At 35.1% G+C, this 21,758-nt stretch overlaps 1 protein-coding gene across 1 annotated transcript in view; it reads left to right on the top strand.

Moving 5' to 3' along the window:
• LOC110461381 (protein PRQFV-amide-like) overlaps positions 1–18,142 on the top strand; it is a 39,994-nt gene extending 21,852 nt beyond the window's left edge. The window contains exon 3 of the mRNA XM_021514831.1: positions 14,085–18,142. Within this exon, the coding sequence (XP_021370506.1) occupies positions 14,085–15,859 (1,775 nt within the window). The 3' untranslated portion in view covers positions 15,860–18,142. The remainder of the gene's footprint in view (positions 1–14,084) is intronic.
• The last annotated feature ends 3,616 nt before the right edge of the window (positions 18,143–21,758 follow it).

Below are 21,758 nucleotides of genomic sequence, written 5' to 3' on the forward strand. Positions count from 1 at the left end.
TTCCTACGGATTGATTCATGTACGAGCATCTTGTGGTATGTTCTAATGTTAAAACTACATTACATTACTATTCGGGTATTTGCGATTTGCGTGACACAGGGTAATTATTAATTTATTACACATTTAGTAGGACAGCTATTGATCTTAACTCATAGTAAATAGTCATCGCCTTGTTTGACCGACCAGTAAAGGTGTAAATTGTTCCAAGGATTCCGATAAACAAACGTATCGCTTGCAACACGTCATGTAAGTGCTACATTAAATATGTCACATGAATCATAATTATACGCAATGGAAAGTTAATGGAATCTGTTTCTACTTAATGCAGTTTAACAGGTCGATTCATCGGTACGGTTTGAAATCTGATATGATGATAATGATTTCATTACAAACTAAAAGCTATAGAAAGTAAAACCGACTGGCTCATTGAGAGTTGTAGTTTTGTTTCTCTCTCGATGTATTTGATATAGAGATGAACTGATACACAAGGTTGTCCCTATGGACAGATATCTGTTGTGAAATATCGTGTACTGTTATAAAAAAAATGGAAATCTATGCCAAACAAGACAGCCGTCCCTGAATTAGAACATCATATCATGTACCATAAAATAAATTTCTACATTCTACCAATTGATATTCTCCAGGGAGGACTGGTTCGTATCAGCTTTGTTTTTCAAATTATGGTAAAAACCATTTGAACGAAGTAACAAAAAATAAAATATCCATCACATAAAAATGTTTCCAAGATAAAAATAGTTTTGTTTGTCATCAAAAAATGATCGCATATCTCCCAATATTTGTTTTCACTACAAAAGTAATATTAACTTTTAATCAGTTCATGCTAACGTTTACTTAAAAACATGCATCCTTAGATACGTACTTTTATATACTGTGTATCAAATATTCGTGAGTACTTTATTTCGCGGATTTACGTTTATAACTATTTCGCTGATACAAATTCTCATTGTCTGGCGGAAGTTTGAGCCAATTTTTTTTTTAATCTTTTCTACCCCTTTGGAAATATGCCATGACAAATTTGAAGGCTCTATACACAGGTACACTTCTGGATTCCTGTCTTTGACTAAAGTTGTTGGAAGGGTGCAGCAAGACTCTGTGTAAAGTCCTGTATACAAAACTCCTCTGTAATTGTCAAAATAGAATAGTCTAACAATTTGTCATATGTTAGTACCTGAATTCGATAGACAAGTTCCACAATTATTAAAGTTTCTGACCGCTGCATCGTTTCGAACCACTATTATCTTTCAAACTATTTATACATTCTTTGTTGTAATGACTGTTCACGTGAAAGCCAAGATTAAGCGGACAGAGCTTAGCTTTATTTTTAGACTTGTCATATACAACACATAGAAACAATGTGACACTGGTTAGCTTACATTCCTTCTGAATAGATTTTTCAGCGGTTTATAACGCAATGAAATTGATTCAAAATATCATACTCTTTCTTTTTATATATATAGTTTTTAATGAATTACATCAAGAAAGGCCTGTCCATTATATTGAAGAATACAAATCAATCAGGGACACCCATCTTAGAATAACAAAGTATACTATGGAATGTCCTTTGTACAGTCGCATTAGCAGCTGATGTTGAATAGAAAGTGAAACAGTAGGATTACTGGCACTTAAAAGAGAAATATTCCCTAAAACACATGGTAGATAATAGAAAAACTGGCTAAAAGGTGGCTGTATTAAAGCAGATCGGTTGCAACTATGATATTTTAACGGACACAGACAGTGTTGAAACATGACCGTTGCCAATTTTCTTTTGTCGGTGTTTCTTCCCGAGTTGATGTAGTGTGTGGTGCAACAAAAATGTCATTATTTGTGTAGCTGTTAAAATCATTGTTATCATACAGGACGTCAATTTTCTCTAAAGCATCTACTTTTCGTGAGTAAATATTATTTATAGTAAAGTTATTAATTTCGCGAAATAATCAATTATTGATTAAATGTAGTTCTATAATAATATATACCTCACTAGATATGATTCAGAATGGGTGTGTATTAAGACGATAAAAAATGTGCGTTCATTTTGGGACATTTTTTAAATTTCATATGGCGAATTGTCAAACTAACAGAGCTTTGAACAATAGGGACTTTCCGTCTTGTTGAAGGGACATGTACCGCTAACATCGAAAATCTATTCGTAACCCCTCGGGACTCTAATGACCCCGCATTGTGTGTAGATCCTTCAGATTCTGCTATACTTAATACATGGTTTACAAAACGCTATTTGTATTCAATGAATATATTGAACGCTTCAAGATAGCTCCATGCTGATATACAATCATATCATCAATAGCGGATATACATATTGTCATGACAACATCTGAGGTCCGAAAACAGTCAGGATTTATTTGGTGTTTGTTATGTTTTGGGAATAAAAATATAATAGAAGCTTTAATTTTAACCAGGCTGTACACGTGTAATAACCGTATCTTAGACGAGGAAGTGTTCTTTGCAAAGTATTAAAACTTGCATGATTCGTGTTGAAATATAGTGACATTGGAGGTTAGAAATATTTATCTTATATATATATTAACAAAAACGTAGTTATATGATTATGATGAAATAAAATGCACTCGTGGCTTCAGGGATGATCATTACATGATGTGCTTCATGTTATTCAAGACTAACCACATAACATGCAGAATTCACAGAGAATACAACGCACTAAATAACAATGTCCCAGGGCATTATCCTCAAACTGAGATGAGATAAATGTGTCCGGTCTTTTTCTGTCAATTCCGGTCGTCTAGTCCCAACATCCGGTAAGCAGGACATAAGAGGTTGAAACAAACATTGATGAATTTAGATGTGGTAATAGTGTGAGCGTATGGTAGAGTTAACCAATACAGACTTGTTTACGAGGATCGCTGGGCCCTAGCCTAAAGTGCTTCCGTAGATCTAGACAAAATCAGCCCTTCTTTTCAAGTTGATGTCGGCACTATTACAAACAGGAATATCCACACAAGCATAAAAATGTACGTAAAGGTTATCATGGAAGGTANTGATATACATAGTTCAAAGTACAATAAGGCGGTGGATCAATGACAGCCGCAAAAGGTTGCGCAAACTTGGGGTATATCGCTTCTTTCTCCATCTTTTAATTTTTGCTTCATTTCTTCCCCCCCCCCCCCATTTTTTCAAAACGAAAATTAAAATTCTTGCTACTTTAAACACTGACCTTACGTTACGTTCAGGTCTTTAATTCCATGTCTGTACTTACGGTGCTTGTCAGTAAAGGGGATACCGCTTTTACCCCTCCCCATCCCATGTTTTTAAAAAGTTCGTTAACTAAGATGAAACAATCATATCTCTCTCTCTAACAACCGTATAGTTTGATGATACAGAACCCAACAGAAGAATATAGGGAAGCCAGTAGTGTTAATCGACTGCCAGAAGGGATGATAAAGTATAATAATGGTTTGGATAAGGAATAATTCCTAACATACAGAAGCCACCTTAGTCACATCTAAGTGGGACGCAACGGTTTACTCGTGTGGAGGAGTGGGCGGACAGGTGTTCGATTCCAAATACCTAGAAATATACATCAAAATAAGTTTCATGTTCAAAAGTACCCCTTCCGTTCTTATTGGTTATTTGAATGACGAACCGGGAGTAATGAAACCGTGTTCTGTTTATGTCTGCAAAACTTATTTAATAATATACAGTTAATGAATAGCTAGTTCTTTCATATTAATCAATAGCTCCATAATTTGAAATTAAAAGCATTAATATTCTTTTACATGTCATAAAACGGTATTTAGCATACGACTACGTAATTTCTTTTGATGCGTAAATGATATCGACCCATGATTGCCTTTGATTTATAATTATTTTGGTTAAGGAAAAGTGTGTAAACTTTACGGGTAGGGCCGATCTGTTTACAATGTTATAGATTTTTCTTCAATTAACATTCGTATTTCCGGTTCCGCCTCGAGTACTGTCTGTGTTTTGATACACCCACATTATACCCAGTATACTGTATTTGAGGTTTTAAATACTTTTTCGATTGCCGAAGGGTAACACTTCAACTGCCCGTATTTACCCTGATTTAAATATCCCATTAACGACGAGACATGGTTAATCAATACAATCATCAAGAGCTTCCACGAGACGAACATTATATATCGATGTGCCCTGACAGTGTGTAAATTTTTCCGCGTGTCCTAACACCATAGACCATACCCCCGCCTACCAACGCACAAGTTGAGACAATCTTGAAAAAATATTAATTATTTGAAATCATAAAAAGGATGGTCAAGTTTCCTTATAGATCCTCCTGCTTCCACTTATCTTTCTCATTTCTTCACTGTTTCTCTACAAATTTATTGATTAGACTGGTTAGACGATTGCTTGATTGTAAATATATACTACCTTGTTACATGAACAAATTAAATAGTTTGGCACAACTGGCGGCCAATCCCTTTGTAAATATGAATGCAATCAAATTTGTTTAAATTAAAAACCACACAAGTTATAGCTGTTATATACAGAGAGGTCACTATACACTTTTAAAATTTTGTAATAGACACACAGTATACCAAAATCAATTACAATGCATCATACAGCTGTTTCGTCCATCTAGGACTCCTCGTTTTCTTGGAACCCTTTAACTTATAAATGACACAACTCAAAGGAGACAAATGTGGCCATCCAGGCTACATCAAACCTTGTGGACTAAAAATGAGAAAAGTCTATCACCTTGTAGATTGTGAGATGAACGTAACACACAAACACAGGTGATACAAACACAGGTGATACAAACACAGGTAGTACAAACACAGGTGATACAAACACAGGTAATACAAACAGGTGATACAAACACAGGTAATACAAACACAGGTAATACAAACAGATGTACAAACACAGGCAATACAAACACAGGTGATACAAACACAGGTAATACATACACAGGTAATACATACACAGGTGATACAAACACATGTGATACAAACACAGGTAATACAAACAGGTGATACAAACACAGGTAATACAAACAGGTGATACAAACACAGGTAATACAAACACAGGTGATACAAACACAGGTAATACATACACAGGTGCTACAAACACAGGTGATACAAACACATGTGATACAAACACAGGTAATACAAACACATGTGATACAAACACAGGTAATATAAACAGGTGATACAAACACAGGTAATACAAACACAGGTGATACAAACACAGGTGATACAAACACAGGTAATCCAAACACAGGTAATACAAACAGGCAATACAAACAGGTGATACGAACAGGGGATACAAACACAGGAAATACAAACACAGGAAATACAAACACAGGGGATACAAACACACGTAATACAAACAGGTAATACAAACAGGTGGTACAAACAGGTGATACAAACAGGTGATACGAACACAGGTAATACAAACACAAGTGATACGAACACAGGTAATACAAACACGAGTGATACAAACACAGGTAATACAAACATGCGATACGAACACAGGTAATACAAACACAAGTGATACAAACACAGGTGATACAAACACATGTGATACCAACACAGGTAATACAAACACAGGAAATACAAACACAGGAAATACAAACACAGGAAATACAAACACAGGGGATACAAACACACGTAATACAAACAGGTAATACAAACAGTTGATACAAACACAGGTAATACATACACAGGTAATACAAACACAGGGGATACAAACACACGTAATACAAACAGGTAATACAAACAGGTGATACTAACACAGGTAATACAAACACAGGAAATACAAACATGTGATACAAACACAAGTAATACAAACAGGTAATACAAACACAGGTGATCCAAACACATGTGATACAAACACAGGTAATAAAAACACAGGTGATACAAACACATGTGATACCAACACAGGTAATACAAACACAAGTTATACAAACACAGGTAATACAAAAAGGTGATACAAACACAGGTAATCCAAACACAGGTAATACAAACATGCGATACGAACACAGGTAATACAAACACAGGGAATACAAACAGGAGATACAAACAGGTGATACAAACAGGAGATACAAACAGGTGATACAAACAGGTGATACAAACACAGGTAATACAAACACAAGTGATACAAACACAGGTAATACAAACACATGTGATACAAACACAGGTAATACAAACAGGTGATACAAACACAGGTAATACAAACAGGTGATACAAACACAGGTGATACAAACACAAGTAGTACAAACACATGTGATACAAACACAGGTAATACAAACAGGTGATACAAACAGGTGATACAAACACAGGTAATACAAACAGGTGATACAAACACAGGTAATACAAACAGGTGATACAAACACAGGTGATCAAATAAGTACAATTGATCAATCCAACACTTCGTGGTTACTAAAACGTTGAATGTAGGAAAAAAGTTGGGTTCATTGTAAATTGTTTCCAAATTACATTCATGCAGGATCAGAAAACATATTGCTTAGAATGTTGATACAGAATTGTTACAATTCTGTTGGAAGATGGATAATATAGACCGACTTAAATGATTAGACTGATAAATAACTCAATGTTGTAATAAATATTTATGAGTATGTATGAATTATTTAATTTATTAATAGCAACTGAACAATTTAAGATTTTGTTCAAAGAGTTGATATTCTATAAAAACTCATCATGGGCAGATACACCTTGCTATTGTAACTTCACAAGAGGCTTAAGTTCGTGATTCGATGGGCTGTTCAGGCGAATTAATTGACACTTATATAAATATTTCGTGATTGACAAAATATGTTTTTGCATAACTTCTCATAAGATCCGACTCCAGCGACCGGAAGAGCTGGTAATTCTAAAGTACGATAATGGCAACTACCATGTATTGACTTGATGTCTAATGTTCGTGCTAATAACTACTAACATTAATAATTAATGATTTCGTTCTGTCTCAGATGTTGCAATGCTTGATGTATACGCCCACAACTTCTTAATTGCTATCGTGAAATTCATATAAACAGTAAAATCGTCATAGACCCATCTTGCATTTTGGAAGGCCATTTATCATTCAATGGTAATTTAGCTTCTTTCGGTACCTCCATTGGTGATTAAGGAATCCCTTTGACTATTCAGTGTCAATAAAATATGTTTAAAATTAAATCAATCGATTGGTGTTGAAAAGGCCATATTTTTTGCACGAATTAGTAGTGTTTTTGTAGATTATTCCAGAAACAAATTCAATTTGTGAATGCTGACCGAAGTTAGTTATGATTTTATTCTTGTATCACTCCTGTCTTCAACTTTTATATTACTATTGAGTTAAAAAAGGTTATGTATAAAACATTCAACAACAACAACAACTCCATCCCCAAATAAAAAACCCAACAAAAACAAACAAAAACAAAAACGGAAAGATGAACCCAAATCTTTGTAATGAAACACCATGAACCGTCTGTTGATTTCTTACAATCTAATTGTTAATGATATTAATTGTTTTAAGTCTGGATCTGGTATTTGTACCGAGATTGCTTATGTATAGGGTTTTTATGCTTCTACCACCTGTTTATTTATAGACAGTGCTTGTACAGTTCAAGTTTGATTTCCTACGAAATATATCAACGAATCTGTAAGACCTCAAGCCACCCAAAGGACGATTTTGTATTTATTGTCGCATTTCAGCTATCCTATGATATATGTTTGACTGTTAAGTTTCAACAAACTAACCAAAGATGGTATAATCACCCAATTGTTCAACATTTTGATAAGTTATATTTTAACTCTAAATTAAACATGAAAATTCAGATTTGTAATTTTGATAAATTGCGCTTTTACTCAAAATTTTCAAAATGGTAATGGAAGCGACGTTAACTAAATGTAGTGTAAGGCATGAGGGCCGGTGTTCATAATGACATGTCTATCTCTTTATCAACCTAAAGGAATGCTATGAAGTGACATATTACATATCATCTATATACTAAGATCATGTAGCGCTTATTTTCTGTTAATAGCCTTGGAGATAGAAACTGGCTTCAAACCAAGATGGTTTCGGCTTTGTAAACCGGCAAAATTCAGTGTGAAATAAATGCTCTGTTAAAATATTGTATCGGTACAGCACATGTACTTTACAACAAAGAGCCTTGTGACCGTAATAAATAAGATAACCTATACCGTGTCCTTTTTGTAACATTCAGTGTTACAAGCTAGGCATGCTTTAACATTATAACCGTTATGTTAAACAGAATGTTATGTGGTACATTATTTTAAGTTCATCGTAAGTGCTTATGTCATTTTCCTGTGTGTAAACTGTTTATTACTGCCTGTTGCCCAATTCCTTTGTATCTAAAATCTTAACAATAAATATTCTGAAATGAAAATCTTAAGTTCAATTCATTTAGCATTCCTATTCTTATCCACAGTTTATTATGATTTAAGTTGTTATTGCATTGCCACGTCCATCTTGATTTGAGACCGGTATGCCTCTACAGAGCTTGTAAAAAAGAAATTAAGCTCCACATTTTTAAGAATATCATCTTGTATCATTCAGTTGGTTCTCAAAATCCATTGCTATGTCCTTAATGCTGGTGAACTATTTTTTTGTGAAGATATCAGCTTTAATGCTTTTATTATTGTCTACGTTATTGACGATAAGTACCATTTTAGTAACTATGGTGAAAAGTCAATGTATCAAAATTGAATACCTGACTTGTAGTATTTGTGACTTATAACGGGGTTTAGGGTGAATATACTATATGTTAGGGCTTCTTGGACATGAAGGGAAAAGTCATTCCCTCGACGTCAAGATTACATATTGTTAAACTCAGCTGCCATTGTGGTCAGCTTTGCCATTGTGGTCAGCTTCTACATCGCGTGTATATTTTGGGGATCTTGTTCTAGACCCTCTTTGCAGCATGAATCGATACTCCACTGAAAAAGAAACGCATAAAGAAATGTTTCGATACAGCTACTTCTCATCTATAACACACACACATCGCCAGCTTCGATCTATTTGTGGTCTTTGAATCCTGTCACCAGCAGAGAGCCAATCGAATCCGGCGATTGATGAAATTGGCATCCCTGTTATTATTCGGTTCGACCTTATAATTAAGGACGGGGCCAGTTATTCTTCTCTTTTTTGGCGTCCCTTCGTATTATATGGTCTGCCACGAACATTCAAACTATATAGTTGTTAATTATCATAGACTTCATATTATAAGTATATTTTATCATTTCCTGGACCATAACACAGCGAAAGACATCTCTTTCAGATGAATTCTGTGGAAACCTACCCTTGCTAACAATAGAATTAATCATTCTTATGACGTGGGAATGAGTCTCTTCAGGAAATAGAATTAGCACAACCGAATCTATAATTAATGGCTATGTTTATGTATATGACTCTGGTTATGAGATATGAACAATATATATTGATGTTTTTCACAACATGAATCTCATAACTTGACGGGACTCCAATATGTATTCATTAGCATCGGCAAGTGCGATTATCGATGACAGTTTACCTTAACGTAATATCGACAGTGAATAACATCGCTCTAGAATTCATTATAGAAGTATGAGGCGTGTTTCAATAGAAAGTAGTATTGTGACGTCATCATGTGATAACTGACTAACTGGAAGTGAGAAAGACTCCGAAAATGGACTGGTTGAACGAAAAACTCAGCCAAAGTATCGGTTGCTGATGTACTTTCCTGCATGAAACAGACATTGTGTGTGGTATCTCTCCAGAATACAATGCTCAATTTGTCTTTTCTTTATGTCAGTTTATAGTGACTTTTTGGTGTCACCTTTGGTGCTGTTGCTGTCATTTCTTGTTGCCTTTAACCCTTACACCACTGTAGACCATACTGGACTCATCCAAATAAATACAAGGTAGAGTCTATTAAAGTTACCTAGGGTTGAAAGGGTTAATCGAGACCCGATGTTGTCCTTGTACGTATACGAAACATCATCGAAATTCCATTGGTTACGCTGACTTACGTTCTCTGCACTCCTGGAACATGGCATGGAAACATCGATAGCACACGGTTAGTTGTTTGACTGGTTTTATGTAAAAAAAAACACCTCACTAATCGCTATGCTTATACCTAGCCGTTTTAAGATTTCAAAGAGCGACATCCGACGTCAAAGCAAGTCAATTTTAACGTTATGGTGCCGCGCGATTCTGTTGATGTACAAAACAAAGTATCAAACTTGTCTTTTGGAAGCATTCACAAGGTAATGATTACATAACCATCGATTACATCATGACATATTCCAGGAGTGCAGTGAACATGAGAGTGCTTAACACCTGAGTTTTAAAAAACAATGGTAATTAGTTGGTTTTGGGCTGATGAACTGCTATGTAATGTAGCAATATGGTAAATCGACTCATTTTGTCGGAAAACTGTACACAATTCTACTTGATAATGAATGAGTTTATAGACGGCCATATTGAAAAAACAAATTAAGTATTAAATTTCGTCAATATTACTAGGTGATAAATATTTTGTCATTTTGGGATGTATACTTTCACGTTTTACTATTTTTTCATGAATATATACCAACTATGATCAGGATATACGAAATTAGTCATTAGTTGTATATATCAGTCATTAATAATACACATCACACTCATACCACATAACACTAAGCAGTAAATACCGTTTGTACTCTTTTTGATTCATCAGTTCCTGTGTGATCTTTCCATACCAATTTTGTCCCCGCGTGTTGACGCGGTTGTACATTGTTTATACGAACGTTACCCTTTTATAATAAGTCCGTTTTTCCAAATAGCGATGTCTTCAATTACACTTGATGTAGGATCAGACACAACTAATCTCCACTTTATATAGGAATATAATATGAGTTGAAGCCACTACAGACCGTCTATGAATCATGTAACATGGCCTTAACAGATTTCAAATAAGGCTATCCATTTCATATTTATATCAGTTTGTATTGCGTGCTAGACTTAACACTGAGCTTTAAATCAATAGCAATTACTATGAATATAATTGGACATAACATTGGATTTGATTTCAGAACAACAATTCACATTTTGTTTTGAATAAGTGTTGAAAACGATTAATCATCTGTTGCTTTGATTACAGGTTGTTTAATGCAAATGGGCATACATCTTTATGCTACATTCCTAAAATGAGTTTTAATATACATGCATATAAGGACTATGTTGTTCTAAAACGTATTTTAACGGATCGTAACATATATTCAACATACGGCTATTAAGACATTATTTCCATTTATTTTCAGTTTTTTTTCACATTTTGACATTTCTTGTAATGTATTAAAAGCGGAATATCTAACAAAAGAACAATCGCATATACTGAGAGCAATGAAATTTCATTGTTTATTCATTCGCTTCAAAATCTATCCCAACTGCACATGACATGAAATCGCACAGGAATACTTTCAAATGCTAGAATTCGCAGTCTTTCGTTTACACCCAGGAGTAAAAACTCAGTTAGGGGAATGAATAAAAAACCCACTTGGAATGATATAATGAAACCCCTGTAGACTTATTATTCCATTCTAAGATGGCCAGCAGACAGACATCTTAAATTTCAAAAGTTAAAGTGGTTTAGCTCTTTTCTCAGAAAATTTCACGTGAAGGTTTCCCATAGTTGAGTATATTTAATCTTCGGACTGATTGTGAAACCAAGATGGCCGACAGCTGATCATCAAATAGGAGATAAGATTGTTGTCACTATTTCTCAGACATTAGTTCAGGGCTCTTTCTCAAACTTCATCTTTAGGTTTCCCGTGGTTGGTCGTTGTGCACATTTCATTTTGATTAGCAAAATAAGATGGCCACCAGACATCTTTATTTTCGACAGTTCTAGTTTGTGTTTATTTCCCAAGACGTAATTGACAGGTCTTCCATAATATCAAATGTAGGTTTCCCTTGTTATGCATTAAACGCTGGGCTAGTAAATTGGCCAAAAGACATTCTCACGTTGAAAGAACAGTGTATATATATAAACACAGGACACGATATTGTTGCTGCGCCTCATCGTGCTCTGTTATATTTTTGTGTAATCTAAAGAACAAAGGGTTGACGGCTTTTAATGATGGAGAACTATGTCATTGTATATAAATTGAGATATGTAGGTGTATTCGTTGGACTAGTGGCTTACGTTATCTGCATTTAAAAAATATGAGATTGGTACAAGAATGATGACTATAAACACATTACGTGAAGAAATATGAAATGTCATACATATTTTGCTGGCTACAATTGAATTGAGAAAGGAATGTCAAGCAATGTTTGACAATAAAAAGAAGGATGATCATTGAAAAAGAGCACACATGTGAAATGATAATAGCATTTGTATGAACAAAAATATCGACATTATGATTTTTATCTAAAGATCTGAACATATTAGCCGAAGCAGACAGACGTTTAACTGGCTTTTATAGCACTTCGATCCTAATAATTTCTATATAGGAAACAATATTTTTGAAAATATATATGTTTTCAATCCGGACAAACAAAACCCCTCACATGTATGCAGACAAACACCCGTTGTAGACATGTATGTATATGTATCAATGGAAAGTTTATTTCTGACTAACACAATGGTGTTTGTGTTTTATTATATTGATAAAGGCTAATAAAATTATAGGGCAAATGTTTTCAGCTGACATTCATACTATTTTTCTTTCATGAAGTGATTTATTCGCTCAATCAATATTTATTAGCGGTATTGCCAACAACCTAGATAGCCACTGCATAATATGAGCGGAGGATAATTGACCTTCTCTGTCATGTTACATGATATCATATGAGGTGATTTAATTTAGTGCTCCCGGCGAAGTTGGTTGCCCTCTTCATAAACTGTTTACTGGTGGACATTAAAAATACAAAGCTGATCTGCTACACCTAGTTACACACGATGTCGTTATCTTTCTCTCTCTCTCTCTCTCTCTTTTTCCAGATAAAGAAATATGTGTACCATTTTAATCTATTCATTTAAAAGTCCAATACGGTTTCTATAGAAGCATATACAATAGAAAGACACATTTGTGCTAATGTTACAGTTCTAGCACAGAATTCATAAAAGATTTAAACTAAAGTCAAAATGAATGTTTAAGATTTTTCAAGTCCAAATCACAATGTAATTTTGCATAGAAGCACATAAATGTATTGTAAATCTGAATTGCTGAGCTACATGTGTACTGAGGAGAAATACCAAGGGAAATAGTTATTTTTCGACATCTGAATGTTTTAGTTAAGATTCAACAACAAGTAATAAGTAACCCCTTATTTCAACTGTCCCTAAAGTCATATTTAAAGACCTGGTTAAATATTTAATAGAAGATATTTAACTTGCATATATCTAACTGGGATATATTAAACTTGTACTTATACTTATTTAAATGGTACATAACGGCATATTCCGTCTTTGCATATTGCAGAGTTATCTTCTCTTGAGAACAGGTATTGATTGTTACGTCACTTATTTAAGAGAGGAACGTCATCAATTTTTGTGAAAACGACGTAATTTTCTCACCCAAACCAATGACGTAACAATCAATACCTGCTCCCTAGAGAAGATAACTCTGCAATACGCAAAGACGGAATACTGAGTCTATGATAAGGCATTGCAATTAATTTCTTCAAAAAATAGATCATCGGCATTATAACATGGGAATCTCTTTCGCAACCCATTTGGTTACGAAGTGACATTTGTTTAAATAATTAAAGTTGAAGCTCAGTACATCAAAATTGCATTTATGAATTCCAATGCTTAAGTGGGTTTTTTAATTCGTTTTGTAACTCATCATTGGTTATAGTGACCATATCATCTTTAAGGGAGCTTGTTGAGCCTTAAGTTTAAGACATTTAAATGATCCTTGGGACTTTTTTTATAAATACTACACTTCAATTCAGTTCATATCTCTAAAACAGATTAACATTTTTTTTTAAAAAATGATCAAGTATTAGTAAAGGTACATGTTAGTTAGTTTGATGTAAGTTTGTATTTCATTATTATATCATATTTTACTTCAATTCGTTCTGCGATCAAAAGTTTCATTTTCTCTATATGATTGTTTTTGCAGCTTCAATATATTACGAAGATAACAGAGAACATATACTGGACCAGGGTGTCGAAGAACCAGGAAGTTCAGACGGAGTTGTAGACGACGGACCATACAGTTTCAAAGAACGTCCAGAAAAAGATGAAGGCCTTACCTATGCACCCCGCTATTATGCTCAATTTCCGGTTGACGATATGGAACAACCGGTTGTGATTGGAGGAAAAGGTTACACATTTGGTAGGCGTCCAAATGTATACGGAGGATATGGACTTGGCAAACAAAACGGACAACAAGACGAGTATATTTTAGACGATGGTGAACCCTTATATAACTTCAACGACCGTGGCAATAAAATGGCGACTAACAAGAGATACTTTGTGTTTAGAGGAGGGAGACATCAGCTTGGGAAGAGACCATTTGTTTTTGGAAGTGGTGGATACTTTGGGAAAAGAGACGACGACGACGATACTGACGATAACAAAGCTACAGTAAATAAACGGCCATTTGTGATGAGGGGCGGTTACAACTTTGGAAAAAGGGATTCCGGTGAACCTGGAGAAACGCTACTGAAGCGACCATTTGTCTTAAGCGGTGGCTATAATTTCGGAAAACGTGACAACGATGAGGACCGTGTACAAAAGCGACCGCTTGTTCTAGGTGGAGGTTACAAGATCGGTAAACGGCCTTTCATATTAGGAGGTGGTTATAAGTTTGGAAAACGCAACATTGACGACGGGGAACAAATTAACACGATCAAAAGATTATTCGTCTTAGGAGGAGGGTATAAATTTGGCAAAGGACCATTTGCATTTGGTAGTGGATACAAATTTGGTAAAAGAGAAGTTGGGGATGACGATGTACAAAAACGACCATTTATTCTAGGAAGTGGCTACGATTTTGGTAAACGGTTCTTTGCTATGCGCGAGGGACATATTTTTGCAAAACGTGACATGAAGAATGATGAAGGCAATGAAATAGAGAAAAGGCCGTTTGTTTTAGGAGGAAGATACAAATTTGGGAAACGTCCATTTGTCTTTGGAAGCGGATATAAATTTGGAAAGCGTGGCATGGGCGAGTTTGAAGACGATGAAGAAATTGAAAAGCGGCCATTTGTTCTTGGAAGTGGTTATAACATTGGGAAACGTCCATTTGTTATGCGAGGTGGTTACAATTTCGGCAAACGTGGTCTAGATAATGAAGGTGACATAGTGGAAAAACGACCATTTGTGTTTGGAAGCGGCTACAAATTTGGAAAACGTCCATTTGTACTTGGAAGTGGCTATCAATTTGGTAAACGAGCAGATCCGGAAACAGAAATTGAAAAAAGACCGTTTGTGTTGAGTGGGGGGTACAAATTTGGAAAACGTCCATTTGTGCTAGGAGGCGGATACAAATTTGGCAAACGCGCTGACATGGCCAAAGAAGTCGAAAAACGTCCCTTTGTGTTAGGTGGCGGGTATAAATTCGGGAAACGACCATTTGTTTTAGGAGGCGGATATAAGTTTGGAAAGCGTGATAACCAAATGCATACATCTGCAGGAGAATCTCTATCAGAAGGCGGTAATACAGGCTTGGACACCATAGAGGAAATTACAAAACGTCTATTAGCATCCAATTACAACTTTGAAAAACGCCCATTTACGTCTAGTAATTCATTCAAACTTGGTAAGCGCGATCCCGAGATAACAGACTTCGAGGCAGAAACTACCAATGACGAACTGCACAAGGCGGATAACAGCAATGATCTCAGCCAACATCCTACCGTAAATAAGAGAAGTACCATACTGAAGGGTTAGAGCTTGATCGAGGTTATTCCGACACACATAAATCCCGCATTCAAAAGAGATCTCTTCTCGGCGATTGGTAAAAAATGTAACGTTTTTGCATTTCAACTTCCGGAAACAGAATATTCTATAAATTAAAAAAAAAAAAATGAAAATATGTGATGTTGCAAACTGTCTTTCTTTCAAAAAGTAGGAAACAAATAAAAAACGAAAACAGTTTGAGAAACGGCGAGCCGCCATTGATGTGTTTCTTGTCTATTTCTGGAGAAAATAGATATTGAATGATTTACCGTGCCACTTTGACATCATACGTAACGTCAATAAATGCACGTGAGCGTATTCCTGGTGAAAAAATAGGTCATATTACTGAGCCGATTGTAAATGGACAGACATAGTATATACGTTAATCTCGCAGACTGTTATGTTAGTGCTTCAACAGACAAGGAAACGTCCCACGCCCACGAATTCAAAGCTGATGAAAAGAACAGACTGGCCGTCAGATATCTTTGTGTCTTTCGTGTGTGTATGTGTATGTTTCCAGACAATGTTCAAAGATGTTGTAGTCAGCTATTATACATTTGTCGACGTAGACGAACGATAAATTGATGAGACGATGCTGACTCATATGCTATCAGTTTGTTTAGCGAGGTTGGAACCGTAAAACTAATTAATAAGATTTTGTCATTTTTGGAATTGATAGTGAGAAATTTCATTACTGTAAAAGTATCTGTAATAAAATTTCATTTTGGATTGAAAACATAATAAGTATCATAGTTCAAAGGATCTTTTATCATGTAATGTTAAAAGTAAAGCATGCATCTTAAAATGTGTAAACGCAAAAAGGCGTCTTATTTCAATAGTATAGCATTTCATTTCAAAGAAACATTCAAACATGTAAAGACGGGAAAGACTTTTGGTGAATTATACCTACACAGTGATGGGGGTGGGTGGCACTTTATTTTTTCTAATTTCCGATCAATCGTTTTCGTGTCAGTATTGCACTGTTCATGCAGCTCATAAGTGTTCATTGGTACCTTCCATGTCTGGTAAATCATTTAGACTTGCTAAGCACGATGATTATCATGTGTTCATTGGTACCATAGATCTTCGCAAACTCTTTAGCAGATGAGCTATTAAATCCTCTACCTAGGGGATTTACTATCAGCCACAGACAGTAAGAAACTTTGAACAAAGAAATGTTCATAGGTGTATGGCAGTCGTGTACACTCCGTAAAGTGAATATTCTATAAACTCCTTCTTTGGTTAAACATTATGGTAAAACAACTGTTTATTTGTGTAAATCCTAGCTACAAGATTAATCAGGCATTCAATGAGGTTAGTCAAATACTTTTTTAGAGTCGACTGACGTCTTTTCCGACGTCTATAGAAAATCCTGAACAGAAATTGTTATACGCATTAAGCACTTGGATGCTTTGCTATTTTTTGTTCCAGATGATGAAAATTCAGATAAGTTATAGTCTATCCTATAAAATAGTTTAATTCATCTTTGTTAAAATTTACAGCCTGATTATTTTGTCAAGTTACCTTCTTTCGTATATATATATATTTTTGGCATTTTTCATTAAATGTGGGACTGCTAGTTAATGTGCAAAGTGAATGCTGCCGTGTGCACAGTATATTCCGGGAAAGGTTATATTGTACATTTTATTAATAGGTAAAGGTTAAGTGTTTATTGACTTTAGTCCATGTTGTTATTTGTTGTTTGGATAATTTCAAATAGTTCTTGTTTATGTGCTTGTGGATATTTTTTTTTTTTATGTTTTCGTGATTTTATCACAAGTATAAGTGAATATTTCGAACTTTTATGTTTTCAGTGTTGAAAGGCGTTTCTCCGAAAGGACCAACACTGTCTGGAAAAACTGTTGACAAGTATGCATTATGATAGTTTAAGGTTTGGTTGTTATCCCATGAAAACATCGCCATGGCAATCATACGAGTCGACTCTGTAATAACTCTGATACTCGTTAAATAAATTATTTAATTATTAAATTATTAAAAAGTATTCAATTTTGATCATTTAGATATGGTATTTGAACTTTAAAGCTAAAAGTGCATCGCATTGTCAACGGAAACAGTGTTTCGTAATTTCAAAATATTTTCTCCCTTGTTGAGTTCGTAATACTATATTGAGTACTTTGAGTATCCCCTTGATAGGGAAACACATATCAATTATAAAATTTTGTCTTAGATATGCTAGTAGTGCTTTGATAAATTATTGTATTTTTCCAAAATATGTCTTTGTTTTCGTTAACATGAAATGAATAAATTGATATCTTGTCAATCTGTGTTTTGTAGTTCATTACAGAATATAGCTGTTTTAAATGAAACTGTTATATAGAGGCTAATGGTATGTCCTATATCTTAAAACCATAACAACCTTGATCTGCCCTATTGAAATTTAGTGCTTGAACACGGCATACGGGAAATATTGTTTCAAAAAGGAAGTAAAAACAAGAGTACCACGGGTCGGGACAATGTACGCCCGTCGTTATGTACTTTCTTACATTGAAATAAGATCTCCATCATTCTAAGAGTGGTTAGCTGACATGCTATGTAAATTGTAGGATCACGAATACTCATGATCCATTCAGTAGTTCACGAGAAGTAGCGGTAACAGGCTAAAAATGCAAATTCGAATATAGCTTTCTGTGGTAATTTTATTTTCCCAATCCATCTCAAATCGCAGCATGCACAACTAGAGACAAAGGTGATATGCATATAAGCGTCTGTTCTAATCCTTTCACTAGTTTGCGATATAAATAAAAACAACAAAAATGTAAACCAACAAAACCAAAGATGTCTGCCTGGCGGTCAGTTTTTCTCTCATCCATCTCAAATCGACGCAAGCACAACTATTGAACACTGGAATAATTTGCATACTGAGATTCACTAAAACCCACTACGTATATGTTTTGAGAAATAGCAGTAACAAACTTCAAGTGCTTAATCCGAAACGGCTGCCTGGGTGCCATTTTGTTTTTTTCGATCCATCTCAAGTTGGAGCATGATCAACTACGGCCGGACAAATGGATTCCTGTACACCAAGTTTCATTATAATTCCTTTAATAGTTTCTAATAAATAATGTTAACAAACAAATGTTTACCGATAGTCGGGACGCTTGACCACGAACGAAAACGCTATGTGAACAGCCCACCATTGGAATTGGACCTAAAGAACAAAACAATTACAAATAACATGTACATATTATGGGAAGGGTGTGTGCCAAATAATATTAACATCAGACATGATCTTAGGTGTCTGGACAAAACTGTATTTTACAAGTACAATTGCCATACCTCTTTGAAATTGTTTACAATAACAACAGGTTTACCAGGTAACAAGTTTATTGAAATATGTCTTTTGTAGAAACAGACTTCACAATGATCTGTCGGGTGAAGTAAATTAAGGGTGTATGTTATTTTGATGGAAAGGGAAACAGTAGTCACAAATGCACAAATGTTATGTGATGGATTTTGTGTGTGTGAAATGTCATCAAACCTTGTCTGTAACTTTTAAATAAACTAGATAAACTGTCTACAGACGGGACGAGAACCCAATCCAGCAATCATACATATATACTACTCACATTTTGCTAAGGATCACTTTTATTTTTGAGTATATGTGAAAATAAGTTATACTGAGATAATTTTTGCAAAATTGATTTTTCTTTTAATTCATCAACATGCAAAAAAATCCAAAAATCGTAATTACAGTCGGGAAATGAGCCACAAGAAAAGGGTTACCCTTAAAATTGGTAACAACGAGGTATTCAGTAAAAAACTTGAATTGAACAAAACTCATCCTAAATAACAATAAGAATGGTTGACTGAACACACCCACACAGGACGATTTGGAAGGCTAACATTTTCGCTCAAAACAGTACGGAAGGAAAGTATAATATCCTTTCTAGCATTTTGATTTTTTTTCAAAATATAGGTGATCCTTTGCAAAATGTGAGTAGTATGTAACATAGTTCAAACAAATCTAAAACATTTAAATTTTCTCGAATTTTAACAGTAATGTTATATTTCCAAATATTACAACATTATCCAGTACAAACGGCAAGATAAGATTTCGCAATCAATTTGGGATATGAAGTTTTTAAATTTTGCAGTTCCGAACATTTTCTCTTAAAATTTTACGGGATACGGCAAATCATTAAACAAAAGGCCCAATGGGCCTGCATCGCTCACCTGGTATAAATCTCACACTTGTAACCTTACAAGTGATCTAAAATAAAGCTGCATGCAAAATATCAGTATTGATGATTAAAATTCATTCAAAAGACCCATTTTTTTTTAAACATTCCACCCCTGTGATTGAAAGTCGAACAAAGTCATTATGTTGAACACATTTTATAGCCTTTCATTTCAGGATGCAATTTGCAAAATATCAACATCCTGGAACCCATGGTTATTCAGAAGAGGTCGTTTAAAGATTTTAAAGAAATTTGACTCCTGTGACCTTGAATATAAGTCAAAGTCATTCACTTTATCAAACATAGTAGTCCTTGATCCCAGCATGCTACTGACTAAATATCAACATCCTGAGCCTTTTGGTTATTCAGAACAAATTGTTTAAATATTTTGAACATATTTGACCCATGTGACCTTGAACATAGGTGAAGGTCATTCATTTGAACAAATTAAGTAGCCCTTCATCTCTGCATGCTACTGGCCAAATATCATCACCATGAGCATTTTGGTTATTGAGGAGAAGTTGTTTAAAGTTTTTAACATATTTGACCCCTGTGACCTTGAAAATGGGTGAAGGTCATTTATTTTGTAGTCCTTCATCCCAGTTTGCTTCTGGCCAAATATCGACACCCTAGGCCTTTCGGTTATTAAGAAGAAGTCGTTTAGGACAGACGGACGGACGGACGGACGGACGACGCGCCACAGCATAAGCTCACTTGGCACTTCGTGCCATGTGAACTAAAAACAAGAGGTAAAATGGGCCTGTATTGCTCACCTGGTATTAATCTCACACTTGTAATCTTAAAAGTGGACTATAATACAGCTACAGGCAGAATACCAGTGTTTGATCCATAAGAACCTATTAAAAGATTTAAACATATGACGCCTGTGACCTTGAATGTCAAACAAGGACATTAGGTTGAAAGTGGGTCAAGGTCATTCATTTGAACAAACTTGGTAGTCCTTCATCCCAGCATGCTACAGGTCCAATATCAGTACCCTGGGCGTTTTGGTTATTGAGAAGAAGTTGTTTGAAGATTTTAAGACATTTGACCCCTGTCACATTGAAAGCTAGTCAAGGTCATTCATTTGAACAAACATGGTAGCCCTTCATCCCAGCATGCTACAGGCCCAATATCAGTATCCTGGGCCTTTTGGTTATTGAGAAGAAGTCGTTAAAAGATTTTACAACATCTGACCCCTGTCACATTGAAAGTTAGTCAAGGTCATTCATTTGAACAAACGTGGTAGCCCTTCATCCCAGCATGCTACAGGCCCAATATCAGTACCCTGGGCCTTTTGGTTATTGAGAAGAAGTCGTTTAAAGATTTATGACATCTGACCCCAGTGACTTTGAAAATGGGTCTCGCTCATTTATTTGAACAAACTTGGTAGCCCTTGATTCCAGCATGCTACTGGCCAAATATCATCATCCTAGGCCTTTTGGTTAAGAAGTTGTTTAAAGTAAAAAGTTGACGCCGGACAGACGGACAACGGACGACGGACGCCGCACCATGGCATAAGCTCACTTGCTGTTTGTTTACTGTTACATGTCTCAAAACATTAAGATAGGTAAAATTGTCGGAAATAAATCCTATATTCAATATTTTGGCAACGTTAAATAGGAGAAATATTACTAAAATATGTTTTGTGTATGCCAAAGAAATAGGGTAAATACGGTTAGTTGGCCTAT

The sequence above is a fragment of the Mizuhopecten yessoensis genome, unplaced genomic scaffold (assembly GCF_002113885.1).
Source record: "Mizuhopecten yessoensis strain PY_sf001 unplaced genomic scaffold, ASM211388v2 scaffold10603, whole genome shotgun sequence".
Classification (NCBI taxonomy): domain Eukaryota; kingdom Metazoa; phylum Mollusca; class Bivalvia; order Pectinida; family Pectinidae; genus Mizuhopecten; species Mizuhopecten yessoensis.